Below are 24,842 nucleotides of genomic sequence, written 5' to 3' on the forward strand. Positions count from 1 at the left end.
CTGTGGGTCGAGGATCCTGGAAGCGAAGGCCCCATGCTGGAAGCTGCTGCACCCGTAAATGCGACACCCAGAGCCAAGTCCTAACACGGAGGCTGCTGCACCCGTAAATGCGACACTATGAGAGCCAGATCCCAAGACAGAAGCTGCTGCACCCGTAAATGCGACACTCAGAGCCAAGTCCCAACACGGAGGCTGCTGCAGCCATAAATGCAACACTCAGAGCCAAGTCCCAACACGGAGACTGCTGCACCCGTAAATGTGACACTATGAGAGCCAGGTCCCAACACGGAGGCTGCTGCACCCGTAAATGCGACACTATGAGAGCAGGGTCCCAGCACGGAGGCTGCTGCAGCCATAAATGCAACACTCAGAGCCAAGTCCCAACACGGAGGCTGCTGCACCCGTATATGCGACACTATGAGAGCCAGTTCCCAACACAGAGGCTGCTGCAGCCGTAAATGTGACACTCAGATCCAGGCCCCATGCTGGAGGCTGCTGCACCTGTAAATGCGACACTGTAAGAGCCAGGTCTCAACACGACGGCTGCTGCACTTCTGGTGAGACAACTGAATGACTGCAATTAGACTCATTTTGACATTTGCTTAAATCCTTTTTTTCCCGGCATGGAGTATTCGTTACTTTATGATCTTGTTAAAAACAACATCAACCTATCGTACTGAAAATCAAATATAGAAAACAAAGAAAAACAATTAGGAAATTCAAAAAGAAAAGGCACACAGTCACACTCCCATTTCCTCACTCAGTCTACCACAGGACATGTTTTAGTATAAAACATACTCTTTATAAACAAACGATGCACAATCTGTCGGGTCTATTGTACAGGTCCATTTACAAGCCTAAATAGATTATGTCCAATACAACAACGAGTGCTACACCAATGTGCTTTATTTACTTTCCTTTTAAAAAATTTTATAACAGTTTATTTTTACGCCAACTGGAAAGCATAATGCGGATTTGATGGGTCCCGAACGTTCTCGAAGCAGAGGGTTATACCCAATCCGGACTGCAACCAGTCTGTGGCGGCCAGCGGTGATGTCCGGGATCACATTAAACTCAAAGGGGAAAACCGCCACTGCTGGATGCTGGAGGAACATTCTGGAATGCATATGAAGTCAGAATCCAGTGTAAGAATCGGTCTTCGAGAAATGGTGGTAAGGAAGGAAAATCATCCAACATGCTGTTTTAAGAACAGTTATTTAAAACTGGAAGTCTTTCATGTTCCAGGCGGTCCTCGCAGTGCTTGCAGTTAGACCACGGCACTGGATGGCGCTCCTCGAGGGCCTGCTGTGCCGCTCTGTGGTTCGTAGACACTTCCTCGTTCCCACGGCGACCGTCAATCGAAGTGCTCTGGTCCATCTTTTGTGCTCTATCAACTACGTCAAACGAAGAGCTGCTGGGGGTTAAGATTCACATTACAAACACATGTGGGGAGGGGCGGTTCTTGGGGGCACACAAGCTGCCGAACCCATTCATAAGTCCTTCCGTGGAATGTGACAATTTGGACTGTGCGGGAAAGTCGAGTCGCTCATGTCCAAAATGGCTGAGAGACAGTGACACGGGCCGTGGCGTCCCTACTCCCCCGACTCCTGTGAACCACCAGCACTTTACAACAAGGACAAGTAAAGAAAAAAAGCAACGTACAAAACCAAACGAATCAGCAAAAATTACAACCAAAACAGTGGCGACGATAATGAAAAACAACAGGAATTATTATCATAAGGGCCCTAACCAGAGGTTCTTGGCGCGCCGGCTGAGAAAGTCACAGGGGTTGGGACTAATCATCGATAGTGGGAGGGGTCAGGAGGGGAAGGGGTGTGGCTTTCAGGCTCCACCCCTCCAGCAACTGGACAGAAAACTGGACGGATCTTTTTTTTTTTGCACTGACCAATGCTTAAACAAGTTCACACACACACACACACACACACACACACTCTCATAGAGAAACACACATTTCCCAAAGTCGGTCTACCACTGCTAGGGGGTGTGTCCTGGGGCCACAGGAGAGGTTGCTGGCTTGGGGGAGACATAAATCAGTAGGCCTGCCCAGTCTCCACCTGCAGCAGTCCCAGGACAGCTGAATGGTCGGCCAGTTTCATCCTCCGCTGTGTGGACAAGCTCACATTCTTGGCCAGGTAGTCCACGGCTGCTGTGGGTTCAAACACAAATGAACCAATGAAAAACTCAGAGACACACACACACACACACACACACACACAGACACATAAATGTCTTCACATTTACATGCATGCACACAATGAACTGTCAGGATTACATTCCCTACATAACACTCATTCCCATTTTTCCATTTCCCCTTCCCTGACCTACTTGTTCCCTGTTTGCCACCCTGCCCCCGCCACCCTGCCCCCGCCTCCCACCCCCACAGACTGGCATAGCCCGGGAGATGTAAGAGCCAGTGCCACCTCAGCATGTCGCCATGGTGTCCCTCACACAGCTCCCGGGGGGGGCTGTCTGTGCCACTCTTCGTTAAGCCTGTCGTCTCAGGTTTCACGGCCCGCCCGAGCGCCCGCCTGCCCCCAGCCTTTCCCGCCTGGCTGCCCACCCCATCTCTGGTACCCCTCCAGCCATGACTCCATCATCATTAGCTGTGCATCTGCTTCCCTCTCTTTACCAACAACTGCTTCGATTACCTGCGTTCGGGGTCCTACAGGAACGTAAACAAAGCGACAGGTCACATCCTCTCTCTAAGCCCCCCATCACCTACATCCTCTGCATTTATATGTGATGTATAAGGGCAGGACAGAAGATGGCAGACAGAACCATGTGAGGCAGGGTTGATGAAGGAGGAGATGACAGTGAGGGTGTTTTTGCAATTAGTACATTGTGGGAACCACAATGTGATTAAAAAAAACCTTAAATTCTGAAATGTCCGCACAAGGATAACCTCAATTTTATAAAAGTCAATGACTGCAACCAAACAACCAAAAATGTCTAAGTTGTGTATTTTGATTGATTACTTGAGTTTAGGGCTGAGTAGGGGTTAGAGTTTTTCCCCATAGAAATGAATGGGGAGTTCACATGAAGATATCAAAATGTGGATTTTGTGGGTTTAACAAAAAAAGGCCATTTTAATGTTAATAGGGAATGGCTGTGTTTTTGAATGTGTGTGTGTGTGCTGTGGACTGGGACACGGAATGTGGCGTCTCAGTACAGAGAGGGCCGGGGGGGGTTTAATCTGGGGGTTCGGTCTTGCCCAGGGTCAGAGGTCACTGGACAGCCTCACACCTCACATGGCTTCAATTTAACGCTGCGATTGAACGGGGCTTGGGGTCGCGGGGGCAGACTAGCGGCAGGTCAAGGAGGGGTGAGGGAGCAGTAAGGCAAGAAGGATGGGGCATCTCTCATCCCAAAGGAAAAAAACACCGTAACTCATAAGAGACTCCGATACAAAGCCTGAAGTTACTATATATTAGCATGATGATCAGCGACCACATATATAAGCAGAGGTAGGTAATTCAGGTCCAGAGAGTAAAGGTCCAGACCAAGATTTTGTTTCAACCAACCAGTTGAATATGTAGAGTCGCAGTCACAGAGTACTCAACTGGTAGGTTGAAACAAAATCTTGGACTGGACCATTTTTGCTCTCTTGACCTGAATTACCAAACTCTGTATATAACTGCAGTAAGTGTTAATGGAGACAAGGGGAATGTTGTGGAGACAGAGGATTGATAAAGGAGAAGGTGAGATTGTTAATGGGGATTGTTAATAGGATTGTTAATCCTAACGCTGAAATGGATGCCATCTCAAGTCATGGTTCGATACTCAAACTACCCACAGAAGTTCTGAGGAGGAAACATCCCAGTAAGGCCTGAAGGGACACTCACTCTGACCATACTGGCTGTACTGGTATCCAGCAGTGACGGGATCCACGCTGTAACTGGTGGCGCTGTAGGTGGGGGGACAGTAGGCCTGGGAGGACGCCAAGGTCTCCACATTCTTGATGGAGTCCGAGCGCTGACTGCAGCTGGCCGAGATGGGGCTGGAAGCCTCCAGGCTGCCGTGCAGGGGCGAGATGGAGAAGTCGTGCTGGGGCTGGGGGGGCACGCCACTGGGGTTACCCAGAATGCTCATCACCTGGGGGAGGGAGGCCCTGTTAGCCAGTTCTGCCAGGCCTGAAGCTAACTTCACCTTACTTCTGTAAGGCAGGAAAATCACACTGAGAATCAAAGACATTCGGGCCTGGCACTCACATTTAAAATAAAAGGAGGTTGTACAGGGTCGTCCAGAAAAGTGCCTGCTCAGAATCACCCCTGCCAATCATCTGTATTACTTACCCCGTGCAATGAACCCACATGACCTCACCGCTCCACCCCTCTGAAAGGCCACATGTAAACGAGTCCCCCCCCCAGGCTGATGTCCCAACAACCACCGAGGGAATGGCTGTCATCGCCCTGGGTCCTCGGGGCCCTCCAGCTCATGAATAGTAATGGGACTGAGAGTAATAAATGTTCCCGTTAAACCCTCCCCACGGACCGGGATTTACACATACAATGTGCTCTCTCAGCCAAACGTTCCCCGACTCCTGGCGGGTCTGGCCCTGTGAATGTCATTTCAACTTCTTAACCAATAAATATGCTTAAACTTTTTTAATTAGTAAAAAAAAGAAGGACAGTGTTTGTACAGTTGGAATATAAACTTGAAGATAACTGCAAATCCATCTTCCGAACACTTATCCAGCACGTGAGCGTCCTGGACTGGATGGCAGCTCATCACAGGCCACACGCTTTCAGAACAATTTAGCAACACTGGTTTGCATAACTGCATGTCTGCCCACAGACTCCACACGCACAGTGCTAGGGCAGCACTGTGCCAAGCTAACTGTAAAGCGCTACAAATTAATTCAGATTTAATATTTAAGCAAAAACCTACAAAAGGCACCTCGAAAAGAAATTAGAAAAGAGTCTGTCCACATAGAGAAGCTAATGCTGCACGCACTGTCACATAATTAACCATACAGAGATGGTTCGCAGGAGCATCCAGCCAAGGAAAACATATAAGACAGCCACAAGTCTGCAAGTGAATCCTCTGGCCACTCCGTCTGTGCTGATGAGCTGAGCTCTTGTCTGTTTCCACCTGTGTAATGCACCCCCACCCCCTCACCCCCACGGTAAATAAGGCTACAAGAGTTCCCTTCTCAGCCTTTAGTTGTCAAACACTGCTGCCTTTGGGCCTGTATATGCCGATATAGGATTAGTTCTGGATTCCTTTTTCTCTCCAGCTGGCACGTCCCTTGACTTGTCTGAAGGTTAGATTCAGACAAGGACAAGCTGATCCCAGATCAGGGTCCTGGGCAAAGTTCAACCATTCAACCAAGAGTCCCCTTAACCACAGAACCACTGTCTGATCAAAGGATGGTGGTGTAGTTTACACAGACATAGCCTAGCAATCGTAGGGTTAGGCTACCAGGGCGCGGAATGGGTGATCTGTGGGGGTAAAATCCTGCTTTAGCATGAGTTTTCTCCAGAGAGGTGATCCAGTACACTGATAGGCTCACATGTGGCCATGAGGACTGAGGTGAGGACAGTTGGTCAGGTATATCCAACACGCCACAAAAAACCCACCTAAGGATGATGAGAAACATGTAGGAAGACCATGTAAGCAGACCTTGCAATAGGCATCACTAGAAGTAGAGATTCGTACTTCATCTGATTAAGAGCTGGATTAGTGAGGTGGGGGGTTGGAGCATAAGTGGTCTTTGTCTATGACTGCGATGGGGATTCTTGTTGTTGAATGAGGGACGAGAGCCATGACCCAAGGCTTGGGGTCAGAGAGGTAGCTTGGGATTTGTGTGTGTTTTGGAGGGGGGGGGGGGTCCTCATACACTCAAATGGAGATGGTTCCTTTATGTCACCTCTCCCCCGCCCCCCAAACCAGAGCTTGTGATCAATGAGGCCTTCGACTCCTAGACTTCGGTTGTTGTTCTTGTTAGTCATGGGCCCTGCTTTAATCTGACGTGGGAATTCGTGAAATCTAGTTAGCCCTACCCACGGATGTAAAGAGGCTCAGATTTACGGGCTAATGTCATCCTGAGTGATCGAGATTGAGTGCAGATGAAGACACAGGCTCCATCGCATCCCTGCAGCTAGAAGACATGGCAAAATGCAGCTGTACGGCTGATCCAGAAGCGGATTCATGTGAGGACAACAGTCCAGAATTCCCCATAATACAGCTTTACATGTCTGTAAAAAAACTGTTTCATCTGGATAGAAAAACAGGCCAGACCCATTGAGACACATTCACATCAGAATTGAGGGCCAGAAGCTGAATCAGTATGAGATTTGGACTCAATACAAAGGTTTAACCAAATGTATCCCCAACCGCTTTCCAACATTCACATGAGAAGCCTTCATGACGAAACAGAACCTGTGAGATCAGCCTTGACAGCTGTAAAAACCACCACCTAAACTCAACCATCTTAATCATCACCTCAAGATTACCCAATCACCTAACCTACCCCATCAATTTTACCCCACTATCTAAACTCAACTAAATTACCCCTCGTCTAAACTATACTCTAAACTATCCCATGATCTAAAACCTCCGTCTGAAGGAGATTCTCCTGCTTTTTAATTTCCTCCTCTCAAACTTTGGTTCTTCTAGTTGGTGGGGAGCGACTTGACCTTGGGGTGTCCTCCTGGCCCGAGGCAAACTACAACGAAAGCTTTACAGTCTCGAGGCCTGGAGTTGGACTCAGATATTGATGATCTGCCATTTCCCGCCATGTCGACAGCAGTAAACCAAAATCAATGCTCATTTCCTGAGTGTAACGTGGCCTCCTACTTATCTGATGGGGTACGGAGGCTTGTTAAGTGGAATTATGTTCCCTCCTAAGCACCCCAGGCATCCTAACAACCAGCCACTTCATACAGCTCTTCTCTTCTCTTCTCTTACTCGTAGGCCCCACCCCCCCACCCCACCAACCCTCCTCACAACAATGCTCCCCCCGCTTCTCAGTGGCTCAATTTTTTTATTTGTTGTCGGCTGGCGAGCACATGGGCGCTGGCAGAGCAGATAATGCGAGCCAGGACTCGCTCTTAAAGGACAGTGCCCCGGGGCACTTCCTGTCTTTCTCTGCAGATAGGTTACTTTATAAATAATAATAAAAAAAGTAATTAATTCTCTCGAATTCTGAGCCTGGAGCCCGGGGCGGTATTTTCGAGAAGACTGTGAATTGATACAATGTGCGTCCTTTCAGATAAATCCACACTCACCACCACACAACAAGAGGCTCTCCTCTGCATCCCAATTTCCCTAAAAGTGAAATGGCATTTTTTTTTTGTCTGCAGAAATGCTTGACGAGACTGGCTTCATTGTTAAGTTTCTGTGCCAGAACAACGAAACAGGTCCAGCTGGATGATAGCGTCGCGCTAACAGGCCTGTGTGGGACCATTTCAATCCGACCGCTGTGGCGGATCCGCTATCGAGACGGGCCTCCTGGAAGGGCTGTTAGCCACCTTCACAAAAAGTCTTTTTCAGAAGAAATTGAAAGTTTGGTGTTGAAACATCACATAGACAATAAACAACAGGGTCTTCCTGAGACCTCAGGCCTACAGCATTTGGAGAAAGCCCAGCAGTCTCCTCCCACACTGCCCCAGTTCTGAGAAACTACAGACAAAACAGCGAGATGTCCATGCTAACACATGCACAGACACTCACAAGTGGACCTGTGTACATGCACTGCACGTGTGAACGGTGTAACGGCTTGCTCGGCGACTGAGCCTGCGGACTCATAGCATAAAGGTTGCAGGTTTAAAGTCCAGATTGGGCTGCACTGTTTCATGCGTAAAAGTGCTAAATTTGAATTCCTCCAGTTAAAATTTGCAGCTATATAAATATGCAGCTGCGCTTCTGCTCACGGCCACTGCAAAATTCACCGGGAAATGGAAGGATTTCCTCATACTCCTATAGACGTTTAAGTGCCCAGATAAAGATGGGAAGGAAGGAGCGAGTAAGACAGGAGGGGGGTGGAGGGCTTTAGGAAGGCCTGGGGGCTCGCCTGTCTGCAGAGGAGATAGGGACACCCCCCCCCCCCAGTTGGCCCCACTCTTCACACTTCCTTCTATCTTTGTGGGACTGGATTAGCACAGTGCCACAGAGGGCTCCAACCAAACCAAAAGCCCTCAGGGGGAACCTTTAAGTTAACAAAGGTCATGGCTGGCGGGGGGGGGGGCAAACACAAGCAGTCCACGTGCCTGGGCGGTTTGCCGATGCAGCTCATTCACTAACATTTCCATAGGCAGAGGATGCAAACGGCATCGAGTAATTTTAAGGCGCCTTTCGGAAAAGACGCCGTACCTTCGCATGCTTGTGATCGCGCAGGTTCGGCGTCATGGGTGGACACATGCTGAAGCATCTCCCTGACTTACTATATAACAGTATTAAGCTCTGAATAATTATATAAGGTACCATCAGTGTTCATTTTCCAGCGCTCCACGTTTGGGGCCGGCAGAAGGACAGCTGCGAGGTCACCACACAAAGTACCCACCTCCCCCCGCAACACTGCAAAAGGGAGCCATTTAAAAATAAGGACGACTGCATAAATTCAATTAGCCCGTCCCCGTCATGGTCTGGAGGGGGCGGGGCACAGACTGGTGGGCGGCACCCCTCCCCAGCCATGCGTCAGCGAGCTAATTGGCTGGCGGCACGTTAATCGAAAGCGACCTAAGACATCCGACAGGGGCTGTGGGGGAAGGGGGGGTGGTCAGAAGGAGGGGAGGTGGAAGAGGATAAAGCCGGGGCTAGAAATCAGCCTGGAGATGGCAGCATTGGGGGGGGGGGGGGGGGGGGGCACGAGGCACTTAATTGTGTTCAATTAGACATTGCATTAGCAATTAGCAGCGACAGGGAAGGAGCCTGGACATGCAGCGGCTGATGATTATCAGACTGGGAGATCAGCCGGGGCCCGGGGCCCGGTGCTGGTCCGAAAGGGGCCCCACAGCCCGTGTGAGGTCTGTGAGCGGCTTGACAGTGGAGCAGAAGTGGGAAAAAAAATGAGCCCTGAGGCTTTTAACTCCCCATTAGGTGCCCATCGAGGGCCGCCCATGCATGACGCTGGAGAAACCCCCCCCCCATCAGACCGCTAACCGGGGGTTAATGCCACGAACGGCGATCTGATGGAAGAACGTGTGCACCCCAATCCAATTACCCTGCAGCGCCAGTGCAGTTCATTCGCCCCGGGATAAATTCAGCCACCGGGAACAGCCTCCCCCCACCCCAGCCTCACCTGGCTCCTGTGCCTAGTGAAATTAAACCCCGCTGCTTTAACGATTTGGCGGCAGGGCCCACGATCCCATGAGCGACGTCCAAGAGTGACGTGAGGCGGGGAGGGGGCTGTTTGCTGAGAGCAGTGAGAAGCAGCCGCAGTGAGAAATGTCAGGTCAAATTGTTCTTGACAGTGTTAATATCAGCACCTCATTCTGATAATTAGATGTAAATAAACAGTGAAATGACTCTCAGCTGGGGGTGTACAGGAGCCGGCTGACACTGCAGTCAGCCAGCTGGGGACTTAACTACGGTTTATATTATCGTTCTGGGCGGGGGCGGGGGGGGGGGTGGGTGAGAGGTGAGGAGCAAGAGAAAGGGAGGGAGAGAGAGATGGCAGTCAGGAAGGTGAACCGGAGACGTGTGATTTGACAAAGACAGTAATACAGAACCGGCCTGATCCGAAGCTCATAAGCAGGTCCACTTAGAACCAGGGAGGGATGTTAAGGTGAAGGGCATGGAGTCTGCAGTGCCAACAGGACATCAATCACACCTCTGCACCTGCCACAGGGGCATCTGGAACTAACAGACAGCATATGTGGGCATCGCCCCCCCCCACCCTCCAGTGACCCCGTGGCCCTCTGACCCCCTTCCCCTTCACCCCTTCATCTGGAGTTTGGTTGTCGGGGCAACTAGGTCCCACCCAGCACGCCCACCTGCTAACTGCGTGTTTGTCATCAATAATTAGCACCTGAGGGGGGCCACACTTAAATGACACTGTAATCAGGATTCCTCATATGCAAAATACACATTGCGATGATTAGAGTGACACAAACTCACATGGATCATGTTTAAACAGACGGAATTCCATTCAGAAGAAGAGGAAACAGATTTTTTTCCCCCCAGTTTCTTCACAAACTGTGAAATCAAAGTAAAATCCATTTGAAATCCTCCTACATAATGGAATCACATATGCAGCACCTGAAGCCCACCCTCATCCCTAAACGGGGGGTTGCTCCGTCGCTGGGCTGCGTGGGACAGACAGCGTGCGAATCAGCCTCTGCCTGTTCTCTGCTTAAGCGGCGGTCTTCCGGGATTTGCCGAAAATTCGCGTCGGCTGCCCGGGAGAGATAAAGGAGAAACACCCGCCCCCCCTCTGGTTGTTTTATCGGGGAGCCGCCCCCCCCACCTTGCAGAAAACTCCTCTCGCAGCATGTCAAGATGCACTCATACTCAGATGGACCAGCCATTGTCCAGGGAGGCCGAGTGACAGAGAATGGAACCACGACTTTGCTGGCCTGCAATCAGAACATTACCTTTGACTGCCACAAGGAGGCGCTCTATGCAGAGCTGGCCATCTCAGCCCCCCTGACCACATCCCAGAACAGACCGGGCCCATTCACTATGCAGCATCTCCTTGTACCAGCTTCTGGAAGCTGCTGTTATCTGTTTTTGTCAGACATAGGAAATGTGTCCCCTTCACATCCAGCAATAGAGGGACAGTCTGCGCTTTAGCAGAATACTCCGAAGCTTACAGTGAAAATAAAACACCACGCCAGTGGCTGAGTCAGATTCCCCAGTTCTTGGGTAACCTCCAAGTTTTTGGCAGTTTTGCCAAACTGATACAGTATCTGTATGAATTGTCTTAATTAACGACATCTCCCCCTCCCCACTGACACCCTTAATTTCACACACTCTTCCCTTTCGCTTGCCGAGGCCCCCCAGTGGATGTGGCGCACGTTCACAGACTCTATAACGCCGCCTCGTTCATATTTATGACCTCAGTGAGTCACTGCCTTTAGGAAACACACTGCTGAAGGTTTTACTACGTCTTCTGTACATATTTACATGTATCTGCTTATATGTATGATTTGCACGTGAATTCACACATACGAAAATATTCCCAGATGTATGTATGTTAGACTGGGCCAGCCCAGGCTCCTTAGCCAGAATTCATCCCGCTGCAATGGGGGCGGGGCATGCAGCATATGTCCCCCCCCCCCCCTGTTATCTGCAGCAGACAGTCGCGGTGAGAGAGCTGCACAGGCCGGTTAGCGTGTGCAGAGCGAGCGGACGGGCAGGCCTGGGGACACAGATCAAAGGGAAAGCAGTGTCTCTCCGCCTCTCATCCCCTGTGCCTCTCTGCTCGCACCCGCCCCCCCCCCCCCCCCCAGCTCCAATTCCCCACCACCACAGCAGGGAGTCGCCGTCGTGCCCCTCTGCTCCGAGCTCCAGCCCTCCCCCTGCACACCCACCCATCCTGAAAATTCTGCTCTGTTTCTCCGTGCCTGCCACAGGCCGTGGAAACACTAACGACAGGGTGATTATAAAATGATGTGTCATTAACACTTGATACACCCTGATTCCCTTTAACGCACTATTAAAGCGATGCACCCTCAGAGGCCAGTTTATTAGGCACACCTGCTTGCCAATCCAAACAGCCTGCTCTGCTAAGCAGGCAAGGGGTCCACTTACTGTTTGGCTCAGCCTTAGGATGGCGGAGAGGCCTCATGCTGTTGACATGCACAGCCGGTCCAGCATCCCAGAAAGAGCCACCCTTATGCGATTTTCACAGTGTCTACTGTTTCTGAGAATGGCATGATGGACAAAAAGGCCCATTAATGCTATTCCTGTGGCCAAAATTGACATGACAGATCAGAGGAGGACGATCAGGTCACATAAACACAAATGAAAGGCTTCTCTAAACCACAACTCATTAATCACTGAAACAGTTATGAAGATGAAAATGAGCCAAAGTACTAAGTGTACCTAATAAAGTGACCCATACATTGCTCACGTAAGTTGTGCAAAAGTTATTTTAGAAAGGTTTTATAAAAGTGTTTGTGAGTTCCATGCATATCTATATTGATTCCACCTCCATGTTCTACCCTATAGATATGTTTTATATGTTTGAATTTAATCATTAATTAATCATGAATTATTTTCCAGAGAATTTAAGGCAAAATTCGCAATTTAATCACAATTTCAAAAGCTTTGCCTGGTTGAGTGTTTCCAGCAGTTTAAAGTATAGTATCTGTGTGAGTCGAGCGCCTTACTGTAGAGTGCCAGGCATCTGAACATTAGAAACAGGTCTGTGCTGTTTCGTATTTCTACACAACATCTTTTCGTGGCAGCATGTACTTTCAAGCTGTTCCTGCACGTAGCAGCACTTGGCAGCGTTAATGCAGGCCTCTTGCATTAAATGACAGTAAAAACTAGCGGACCCATAAGGGACACCTTTCCCAGTGCTGTTTGTTTTACAGGTTTTCTGCAGTTGTCCATATAATATGGTAATGGTGAAAATGGCCAATTGGCTTGCAGCATTTTCCAAGAACCACATGGAAAAAGGGGTATGAAACGTGCACTTCCAGTAGATTTAATGATCCATTTGTTTTGGGTTACCCTTGCCTCCCATATCTTGGGTGGCCACATTAATTTAGCTACTTAATTTAGCTGAAAACTTCTTAAACTGTACGGGCACTCATTTGAATGTTTAATGAAACTGTTGTAAAAAATAATACATTTTTGCTTGTTTTTCATCAGGCATTATTATAGTTGCCCTAAAGACCCTCAGGACCCAGCATGACTACAAGATAGCATGGGTCATATAATGAGGAGCATCTGGGTCACACCCTGTACAAAAAACACACCCCATTCACAGAATTTACACTCCTGTTACAGGTTCAAATGTTTGATAAAAATGTTACCCCTAGCCTCACAACATGCACTGTAGAGGTTCCTAATCCGTAGTGGAATTCCAGTGGAGGAGAGGTTAACTGGACTAAAATCACTCCTGATTAACACTCTAACAAAAACACGGCTGACTCTGATACTAAGTAAAATCAGTGGGAATCAGCTCCACCAAGCTTACATTTTCCCTTTTCCCTTATAGTCTTTGGCTACTGTAACACAGTCCATGGAAAGTGAGCTGAGCAACATTGAAAGGAGCAGGTTTCTCTGACTGAGCTGGGATCGCAGCCCTTACATGGCACTGTCTGGGCCTGGATGGCTGGGGTAATATCAACAGTGGGATTCCACAAATAGATAAAGAATAAAATTGTGGGTAAATGGGTCAGTGAATTGTGGGTCAGTGACCTTCAGTGCCATGGCCCCCAAACTGAGAAACTCTCTTCCACAATCTCTCAGTAACTGCTCTTCCTTCTCTATCTTCAAATCTGAGTTAAAGACATTTCTCTTCCATGAACATTTCTCTACTGTCTCTTCCTACTTTACTGATTACGTATTCTTTTCCCCCCTCCTGTAATGCAACCTTGGGATTGTGAAAGGCGCTATATAAATGTGACATTATTATCACAGAATACTCAGCAGAGAGGGATACTAAGGCCGAATCTATTTCCAATTTCCAGTACAGGTCCAGTCTGGTTTTCACCCACTCCATGTTCTGGAGAATCTCCAGGCCGGTGCATCAGAATGCTATATACCATTTTCCTATGTGTATTTCAAGTATGCCTGTGCTTGTGTGTTTAAAAACATCCCCACTGAAGGGGATGTGCCTTACACTGACCACGCTTCCAGGGAAACAGGGAAAAGCAGCTGCCTTCCCCACAAAGACGCAGCGCCACAGACCGAGAGGGAGCGAGGGAGGCTGATATATGAACAGACAGAGGTAAAAGTGATCGCACCAGATGCTATGGGGGGGTGGGTTATGCACACTGATGCTGTGAAAGGCTGGGTTTTAACTGCGATTCTCCTGTCAGTGGCCACATTTATCTCTCACAATAAGAGGCTGATGAGAATGCCACATGGCTCTGTCTGCGGGTTTGTGGGGGGGGGGGGGGGGGGGGCGTAGTTGAGTGAGTGGGAAGGACAGTTTTAATCTCTGAGGCCAGGGGCCTGCAGACACGCATATTGAGGTTCTTCTCGCACACTGAATACTGACTCCAAACACCTTCACAAATCACAAACCCCCGTCATAACGCTATTACTTAATTAGTAAGCACTCATGCCTGTATCTTCCATCTCTGTATTTTTTCTGCAACTCCAATACCCATAATCCATTGCAGGGCACACCTAGGAAGAAATCAGTATTTAAAAAATCCTGGCCCTGTTTGCACTGACTGCCTTTATGAAAATCAAACTCAAAACGTCTCCATAAAACAGCATAAGAACTATACCAGGATCCACCAGACCCATTAATTGCTAGGGGGGCAGCGGGGGTGGGGGGGACTTAATCAACAAGTGCTGTAATCCCCCGCCCTGTACCTGGTGCTCAAATCCGCCAAGCTAAACATGAAAGGTTTATAACTGTCTCATCCCCTGAAAAGAGGGAGACTGCAAAGGGCGGATCCGTTTCAGCGCTCCTTGTTAAATGGTCGGTTTGCTGGGGGGGCATTAGCAATTTAAGCCCCCCCACAGCATGACGATTAACAGCCAAAACATGCTGCGAGAATCCCGTGTTATCCCTCCGCTCTCCAGCAGGACAGAAATCTCCTTTTTTATTATTTTTTTTTTGTCACCAAATCCTTAATTCTTTCTTCCCCAGTGAAAGACGGCTATAACCGAACGTCTCCAATCTGTTTTGAGGGATGTTTGAAGAGGAGGAGGAAGGTGGAGGAGGACAAAAATAAAATACTCCCAATAAAACACGTGTGAACGAGGGGGTAATTGCGGACAAATGCAGCATTGAAATTCATTTTCGACTCCTTTCTCACCATTTCAATCTTATTTTCTGCCTGTTAGCCAGACCTTGCTGCTTGGGGGGGGGCAAGGTTGCCCGGTACTGGCTGGTAATTGCATGTAATTCATTCTTCGCCAGCGATTTGCATCAGTGCCGCTCATTTTTATATTTATATTTTTTTGTTATATTTTGTGTTTAAGACTCAACCCACAGTGGAAGGTCTCAATTTATTATTTAAGGTACTCAGAGAGGAAACATACAGACCTCTCAGCTCCCACCTCCATTTTCTTATAATAAAAGGATCCTCACATTAGCATAAAACTCACACACACCTCAGAAATTCCGAGAGAATCTAGTTCCTCCTATTGATTTGTACCCAATTACGTGTCAGGGACATATAATTACACTGAGTAATGCCCTACATTTGGTTATACTCCCTGGGGAAGCCAGGCACAAAAAGATGAGCTCAACATTCACGATTAAACTTTTGCCACAGCATGCCAAAGAGCGCCGTCCTAGAGGCCAAACGATGTCATTCCGGCACTCATGTTGATTGGTGGTTGCCATGGCTGCTCAGAGCCAAACAGCTCCTACTTCAGGCAAAATAAAACCATACAACTGCTGCCTCTTATCTCCTGGTTGTAGAAGATTAGGTGCATGTTCTCATTAGCTTAGCATAATAAATTCAAATGTTTTATTATCTTTTTTTTTTAGACATAGATCTGTCCCTACTGTTCAGAGCTAGAATTCAATTTTACTCTTTCCCTGGGAACCTACAGCCACAATCGCATTGCCAAGCTCAGCAGAATACAGATAAAATGTAATTTGGTGATAATTTTTCAATTGTTTAATTATTCCAGTTACTGGGAACACTAGAAAATAATTGTATTAAAAAATAAACCTGCGTTGTTAATTGCTTATACGAAGGGCAACAGTTGTCTCAACAGGAGAAAATCTGTTAATTGCATATTTCAACCCTGGGTGTCACTGTGCTCCATACTGAACATGGTAAAATACGATTATAAAAATGGCTTGACTGTCATCATCATACTTCGGGGGTGGGAGACATTAAGCTAATTCAATGTGTGCGTCTTTGCCCTGTCCGTCGGATCCAGACTTACCTGTGGGGAGAGTCCATTGCTGACTGGGTTCATGTGGTTGGTAGATGCTGAGGGGCTCATGAAAGTATCTGAGTAGCTGGAGAAGCTGTGCCGATTGGATGAAAGACCATAGGCGGAGCCACTGTCTGCCGAGAGCCCACTCTGGTGCATGGTGGAGGGGGGAAGGGGCTGGGGCCGGTGTAATGTGCTGCTCCCATCTGCAGGGGGCGATAGTTTGCATCAGTGGGAGGGCAGTACAGAGAAAACTTTAAGTTGTGTGGAGGGTGCAGAGCCAGGCATCCTACCCTGAGACAGAGCGGTGGATGGGTATGATGACTCGGGCAGCTGGTACGTTGGCAGAGTGGGCATGCCGGTGGGCGGAAAGCCCCCTGGTAGCAGGTGGTTAAAAGCTGCTAGCTGATTGGCTCCTGCCTGCTTGCGCCACCTGGCTCGCCGGTTGCTGAACCACACCTGGACAGAGAAGGAAGGGAGAAGTCAACTACGGGGGAGGGGGGGGATGGGTTGGGGGCTGTCAGCAGTACCAGCCATAGCCCATGTGGTGCCCTATGCCAGCTCCACTGCCAGCGTCCCCCTCCCCCCCAATGAAGTTCACTGGGGTAGTGGTGATGGTAAAGGGTAGGCAATTGGCAGGATCAGCCAGAAGTCATGATCTGGCCTGATCCAAAGGCCAACTCCATGTCCTGTAGGTCTAGGACCAAACAACAGCTTTTCAAGCCTGCCAGGGGGAACTGCCCCCCCACCCTCTACAAATCTGTCATTCTCTAGTACCAGCATGAAGGAGGAAAAAGGAGACGACTTCCAGGGGCCCAGACACTAGAGGGCGCCATAAGATATAGTGATAATGGTAGCTTTGGTGTGATGGAGGAGCAGCCCTTCCTGCACATGACTGAACCAATTAACTGGTGAATGAACCTCTGACTAGTTAGTGGGAAAGAGACACGACATAAGAAATGTGTGGAATAGCAATGGGGTCATCAAAAGGACTAAATCAATGGACAAAACCAGCTCCATACCGGGCAAGCGGCGCAACGAGCTACACGAGCAGCAAGCCGCCTAACTGCAACTCAATGTGGTGCGGGGCCGCGTCCCCCAAGGGAAATGGCCAGGGGTCATTATTCTTCCTAAGAGGCCCAGGCTGTGATCTCTGTAAATGATCCCCTCTGAGGGCCATCAGAAAGGGCAGCCGTGAAAAGGCCAGAGGTCACCCCTGCGGCGCACATCAGACATCTCGAGTGCGTCTGTGAACCTGCAGGCCGCTCTGCCCCATGAAGGCCAACAGAGAGCAGGTTGTGGAGGACGACACACACACACACACACACACACACACACACACACACACACACACACACACACACACACACACACATTTTAAAACATGCAGTATCTTCCTAACACCACTGCAAAAAAGTAAAAAAAAAGTATGATATTGAAAGAATAAAAAAAATTCTTAAAAATGTATTTGGAACACGTACAGGGACATTACTAAGATAAGAGAACTTTGACAGACAGACAGACAGACTTTTTAAAAATCCCCCCCCCTCCATGAGTCATGCGACCACGGGGAGCCAAATGTTTTTAGTGTTTTACCAGGAGTGTGATGGTAATGAGGCCCCCAGGAACGAGGCGGCCAGGGAGCCCACGTCCCTGGGGACAAGGCCCCCACCGCCTTTGCGTGTGGGGGCTGACCCACACCGATCTGCAGCCCAATGTACCGATTCATCACGGCTTAATACACTATGAACACACTTCATCTTCTGCTGAGTTTCAAACGGTTGGCCCATTGTGACTTTCAATGGTGGGGTGTCGGTGAGGGGGGCTGAGGGGCGGACAATGGTCTCCTCAATGCACTGCGCTAAACACTATGCACGGGGGGTGGGGTGTCTATTTAAAAAAAGGCTTTCTATGAACAGCAAGCTAAGATGCAGGTTTGATCAAGCAATAGGAAAGGAAGAGATAGGCCACACGCTCATATACACACATACACAGGCCTACAAGACAAACCATGCATTTATCTTGTATCAAACACCCAACCCACATCTCCACAAGGTATTAAGTACTATGACATTCAGTCATTTTAGTTTGCTGAATAGATACTATAAATATCAATAAATAAAGTTTTATCAACTGCACACATTGGGTAAAATTGGCTTCCAGAATGACTGGGTTTACAGGAATTATGGGGTGAATCTGAATACCAAGAACGCAAAGACTGCTTGTGGTCTTAGCAAGACCAAGGTTTTACGAACTTGCCTTCCAAGAACGAACTTGGGGGACAGTGAATCATGGGATTGTTCTTGGCATCTGGGGAGGATACAACCGATGTATCCTTGATATTTGGGGTAGAGCAAGACTAACATGCAGGGATTTTTAACCGCCCTCGAGTACTTGTGTTCTTAGTATTGGAAGATGACATAAAATGGGTGCAGGAACACAATTATGGTCAAAAAATGTGTAGTGAGATTCAGCCATGGATTAAGCCCTCAAAAAAATGCAGACACTCAAATCAAAAGAATACTTCCTATCCTCAGCTGGCCATTGGCCTTCTAGCTCAACATGACCAGATCCCAGATCAGGCAGCACCAAAAAATCAGGTGGTGTTTAGATATAACAACAGGCAGCCAGGCGTCAATGAAATAGCAGATTACAAATGTCCCAACAGTCTGACATACCTCCACCCTCTCAAAAGAAGCATTGAGCTCATTCCTCTATCAGAGCCGCATCCTTCCTCCTTGTCAGGTCAGAGGAAACAGGAGCCCAGCATGAGAGGGAGAAGCACGATGCTATAGGCCCTTGCCACCCTCAAGTTGCCTCTAAGCTTTCCTAAATACTGATACTAGAATTTCAGAAGAAGCTCTCTACATCAGGTCAATATATCAGCCACATCAATTCTCTACATCATAAACATATGTGTAAAAGAAGGAACCCAACTGGGACAACTCAACCGGTGAACCAAATGAGTTGAGACTGGCGAACGTCAAGTCCTTGCATCAACATAACACCATGGAAATGAAATGGAGCAAAAGAGAGAAAAAACACCCTTGCTAGTTTTAGAGTTACTCCTGCATCTATTACTCCATCTTCTGAAAATCCAGATCTAGAAGATAATCTCAGAACAGCATCTGAGATCATGGGTAAAAATGCAAGCAAGACACCGTTCAACTCAACTTGCTTGCGACCCAACTCTACAAATGTATGGCCAGAATTAGCCGGTTACAATCTCACTGAATGCAGAAGGACATACAGTTTCTCTACATTATTTGGAAGCTGATTGAGCTGTTGTCTGGCTACGTCCCACTTGTGGCCCAAAGTTCTTGAGTCACTGCTAGCAGTTAAGAAGTCCTCTGCATTGACCTTGTCTATTCCCCTCAAGATTTTGTACACATGGATCATGCCTCTGCTCAGTCTTTGCTCAGGAGTAAAGAGATTTAGTGCTTCTAATCTGTCCTTGCTCGGCCACCCTTCAAGGAGTTGCTTCTCTCTAAACCCACCCTAATGCACGACTGTCCTTGCTGAGCAAAATGAACAAAGTCGCTCACAGTCGTGACCTGTTTCACCATGTAACATAACATCGCCATTCTTGTTACCAGAATAAAAGGGCTTTGCAGGAGGTTGTAGTTCACCGTGTCACGTTTTGGTTTGGAGAGCAGCGTTTAACCAGCCAAACAAAGTTGCACCAAAAATAAGTTTTTTCCATCTACAGTAAAAATTATCATATTCTGCATTCAAGTAATCGGCACAATTTTAAAATAGTTGTACGAATATTAAAAATTCATCATAATATTCAATTAGAAATGTATAGTAAAATAGCTAAAAATTACCCCAGCTCATGCCTATGGAGCAGCGTGCTTTAGCAGTCTTTCTACTTGTTCTGTATTATTTACCTCGTGATCTCCAACACTGCAAAGTATTAAAATAAGAGTACAATTATAATTAATGTGTATGTATAAAAGGACTAAAGTGTAAGAAATGTGCTATAATACAGTGTTTTCAAGAGTAATGCTGAACTATCCCAGGAAATTCTACCCAGCTTTCCAGCAATTCCTTGGCTTGACGTTACAGTATATGAGAACTTTTACTGTATTTTAAGATGAAATATTTATACATCAAAGGCATGTGTAGCGTTTTATGATCTATACCTTAGTGTTATGACTCAGGAAGACAACAAGAATAGATGCGGATTTTACCCATGTCCGTGGATCACGGGATCAGCACATTCTTTCCTAGCCAGAATGAATCGACCACATGTGTCCAACTGCTCAGATGGGCCGCGTTAAATCCGGGGAAATGGAGAAAGGCTGGAGCAGGTGAGCGAGCAAAGCGGGAATAAACGAGGTGGAATAAGCAGATAATGGGAAGGAGCCGATGTGAAATGAAACACACGACGGGGCCAGAGTGGAGGTAAGCGGTTTGGGAGGGGGGGGGTGTTCCTGTGCACTGGAATGCATTAAGTCCATTGTGAACTGGTGGTTGACACACACACACACACACACACACACACACATACACACAAAAGTCAGTTTATTTTCTTTTACAACAAAAAAAAACAATTCTTTGAAGAGGTACATCAGGATTTTTTTTTTTCAGAATATCTTTGGGTGAGTATTTATTCCCAGAAACCATAGTTATACTAACGGCAGCTAGAGGGACATATACTTGGGAAATGGTCTCTTTGACCATTTGCAGTAGGGTTGTGAAATAACAAATTTACAAACATTGAGATAACAAGGTTGGATTTCACAGGTCAGCGAGAGCAGGAGAGAACAACGTCAAATGAGAGGCAATAGAGCCCAGCAACAGCCATCTAGCCCCAGTTGGTGATACCTTCCCAGGACTTGGGAGCGATAGGTATTGGCAGAGCAGGGGTCCAAGCCATACATGGGAAACTCCTCTTCCAACGAAGAGGAGTTTGGGAAATGTCTGGAGGGCCACATTTACAACATGCAGCTGTTGAAGATAAACAATTTCATGTGAGACACACACAAGCATCTATGAAAATCTTCCTTTAACACAGGATGTTTCCGATACTCACCATCACCCCAGAGATGGCTAACGGCACATGATAAATGGGAAGTCTGATTTCCTCATTAGCAATTAAGGTGTAAGAAATGGAGTGTATTAATACAATACTGTTGTAAAAAAAATGCTGTCTTTGTTTACATGATCAGTAGAACTCTCTTCAGGCCCTCTACACGAATTACCATTTTGGGAATATGAAAAACAAACTATCAAATAAAAATCAGCTCACATGTAAGAAATATTGTCATGCATTCCAAATGAAAGCAATGTATTGCAATGTATTGTTTTTCGAGGTTATATTTCAGGTCACGAGATGCATGACGGTGTTTAACAAAATGCATTTACTTCACAAGACGGAGCTTTAGTTGCACTCATGTAGCGTTTAGCTGTGCTCATTTAACACTTCATCATAATGTGTGTGGCCCAGGTAGTGAAAAACGAACATCAGTAACCGGAAGGGGAAGAATGGGAGCAACAGAGACTTGAAAAAAGCTGGGAGTGGGAATGTGGGTGCAGAGGTTGGGATTAGTGTTATAATTATTGGGAGAAACAGGCAAACTTAAAGATGTACATCGGAATGCCAATAAAAAGGCCTGCTGTTTAAACATCTGCGCAGACGCTCCTCAGCCATGTTGCCTCCCCAATCTACATAAATCCCGTTGCTTCCTTTATAACACTGAAAATGTGACTTCTTGACACTGGTAATCACTGCCCCGGCTTCAGATTCATGCCCACTGTCACAAAAAAACTGGAAGCTTTCTTGATCTTTCATTTTCCACAGAATAAAACACCGTGTAACATTTTACTGCTAACGAGTGCTGTTGAATTTCACTGCCCTCAGCAGCAATATCAGACAATCGGTTATCGATCGAACTTTCAGATGCAGAAATTTGGGCAGTAAGGAAAAAAAGGTCTTCATTAATGCATTTAATGTAACTGAAATACAAAAATAATTCCATCTGCTCACTTTCTGCTCCACTATTTCTATCACTTTTCTCCGCACTTACGTGTAACTTTCGAGTTAGCGCCAGTACTTGTGGTCGACCAATCAGCAAAGCCTGTTGCTATAAGCTCAAGCCAGCAGTTCTTGGTCAAGCAAAAAGTCTACTCCAGCGTAGGAACTAAAAATCATTCAGGAACTACCTCCAAAGAACTACAATCGTGGTGGGTCATGCTGATCATGCTTTGGGTACAGTGAGCTTTGTCAGCGTTAAGCTAAGCAAAGGGTGTTGGCCGTTAATGCTGTGAGCAGGGGCGTTGGAGGGGCATGGACATCCGGGAAGATTCAGGGGGCACAGAATTTGACAGGGACCCTCAGATACGTGAAAATATACATAAAATTGGGCTGAGGGGTCCAAGGTGATTTACTATTAGGAGGCTTAAAATTTCTAGGTATGCCCCTGGCTGTGAGCATTGACATTGTTAGCATTGAGCTAAGAGATGCAAGGTCATGGTGGTTGTGTGCACCATTAGCACTGTAAGTATTGTTAGCTTTGTTAGAATTAAGCTAAGAGATGCAAGGCCATGGTGGGTGCGCACTGTGAGCATTGTTAACATTGAGCTAATGGATATAAGGCCTTGGTGGGTGAATGCACCGTTAGCACCATGAGATTTGTTAGTATTGAGCTAAGGGATGGAAGGCAGTGGTGGGTGTGCACTGTGAGCTTTGAGCTAAGGGATACAAGGCCATGGTGGGTGTGTGCGCCGTTTGCACTGTAAGCATTGCTAGCTTTGTTAGCATTGAGTTAAGTGATACAAGGCCATGGTGGGTGTGTGCACCATTAGCACTGTAAGCATTGCTAGCTTTGTTAGCATTGTGCTAAGGGATGGAAGGCCATTGTGGGTACGCACTGTGCGCATTGTTAGCACTGAGCTAATGGATACAAGGCCTTGGTGGGTGAATGCACCGGTATTGCTGTGTGCATTGCTAGCTCTATAACAGGGGTAGCCAATCTTATCCGCAAAGGGCCGGTGTGTATGCGGCTTTTTGGGGTAACCTGTAGGTCAGCTGTTCAAACCCAGGTGTGAGGACTCTTCAGCCAGTCAGTCCTGTAATTAGTAATCTAATTAGGGAGTTGCAGCAAAAACCCACACACACAGTGGCCCAATCTGGGTAAAATTGCCCACCCCTGCTCTATAAGCATTGTTAAAGCAGCAGGCACCTGTGCAGGTCTCTTCCATTTAAACACTGGGTGCTCCAGTCCGATGGAGAAGGACTTCTTGCCAAATTGATTTTTATGCCTCATTAAGAGCAATGCTTGGATGTTATTAGATTCTGCTAAATAAAATATAATAGTCACATACAAGATGTTTATTGGTAATGAATGGGGATCTATGGGGCAGACTCGACTCGCAGAGGATGACAGTGCTTCCGTCAAGATTAGGTTTCTGCCTCTTAAAACTTCAGCTTACAGGAGGACAGCAGGACATATTTCACTACATGTGGGTGAGCTGATTTACTGCCCCCCCCCCCAAATATTATTTTGTCATTGTGTGTGGTGTGTCTTTACACAGCAGCCAAATGAACGATCAGCAGTCTGGCTTTGGCATTCGGGAGCTCGGGACTGCAAGACCCTGCCGATACAAGCACATGTACGGCTTCTACGGAGCTGTCCCAACATGCGCCCAGACAGCATCAACGTTACTGAAACTAGAACAACTAAGTGCTACTTGGATTAGCTGGTTTAGCTGAGTGTGGCCCAGGCTAAATGATGAACTCGACCCATAGTCTGACATTCTTTGTGATGTCTTCCTATGACTACTCCTAAAAACCCCCAGGTGCCAGCCAAACCCAGCTCGTCTCCATGGTCTCAGTGGGTATGGAGCAGGACTGTCCTCCATGCCAACCCACATGGCCCACAAACCAGTATAGAAATGTCCCCAAAAGCACCAGCAGGAATAACCTCACCTGTCCCTCAGTACAGAGTCACAAATGCCAAGCGGCTTCATCACTGCTTAGTGCTGAAAATGCAGGGGGCGTCCTGCTTTCATTTTGAAGGACTTTCTAACAGTCCAGATGATCTGCGCAAGTTACAAATCTGCCGCCGTGTTTCAGCTGACAGTCACCCTGCACACGGACACATGCATGCAACACACCCCGGAATAAGGAAACGGGCGAGCGAACAATAAGTCCTATAGCATTGGCTCAGCTGAAACTGAGGCCCATTATTAGTATTTACTTTGGTTAACTGCAGCCATTTTATTAGAGAGACCCTATTTTCAACTACATTGAGTTTCCGTCGACCTTTACAGGCTTTGAAAGCCTTACAGAAATTGGATTATGAGAAGAATCCCATTAACAAATTTTATCTATGACTCAAATATCTCAGATATCTTAAATGACGTCACTTAGTGCTGTTATGAAGGCAGCTATGAACATGGTTGTGAGCCATAGAGGGTGTGGAAGTTAAAGGTAAAGAGACAAGATCAAGGACAAGCTCCTCTACTGACCCGCAGCTAACTGTGTGGCGGTATAAAGATTATAAAACAGAGAATGACATTCTGCATAGTTATGTATGACAACGAATATCACAAAGTACACGTGCACCCCTTGTAATTTATACTTTCTTACTTATTTATAGATTTATTGATTTTGCGCATCCTTATTGTACTATGGAGTATGTCTTGTGTTCTGAAGACAAATTGCACTTTACGTTCCTTTGCTGCTGTACACAAGTGAATTTCCCACTGGCATGAATAAAGTATATCACCAAGTATAATCATCTGTTTATCTATCTATCTATAGCAAGTTTGTGTCTGTGTGTGTCTTAGGAAGTGTCCAGCAGCAATCCAGCTGTTGCAAGTTCACAGTTTTTTTTGTTTATGTC

General features: G+C 47.2%; 1 protein-coding gene across 2 annotated transcripts in view; it reads right to left on the reverse strand.

Annotated features, from left to right (window-relative positions):
• Positions 1-419: 419 nt before the first annotated feature.
• Positions 420-24,842, reverse strand: part of pax7a (paired box 7a) — a 55,122-nt gene continuing 30,699 nt past the window's right edge. For both annotated transcript variants that reach the window (XM_049023951.1, XM_049023950.1), the window contains exons 6-9: positions 16,284-16,449; positions 16,000-16,196; positions 3,864-4,113; positions 420-2,167 (exon numbers count right to left, since the gene is read on the reverse strand). In XM_049023951.1, coding sequence (XP_048879908.1) covers positions 2,052-2,167; positions 3,864-4,113; positions 16,000-16,196; positions 16,284-16,449 — 729 coding nt within the window. In that variant the 3' untranslated portion in view covers positions 420-2,051. The remainder of the gene's footprint in view (positions 2,168-3,863; positions 4,114-15,999; positions 16,197-16,283; positions 16,450-24,842) is intronic.

Source organism: Brienomyrus brachyistius, chromosome 8 (genome assembly GCF_023856365.1).
Source record: "Brienomyrus brachyistius isolate T26 chromosome 8, BBRACH_0.4, whole genome shotgun sequence".
Classification (NCBI taxonomy): Eukaryota; Metazoa; Chordata; class Actinopteri; order Osteoglossiformes; family Mormyridae; genus Brienomyrus; species Brienomyrus brachyistius.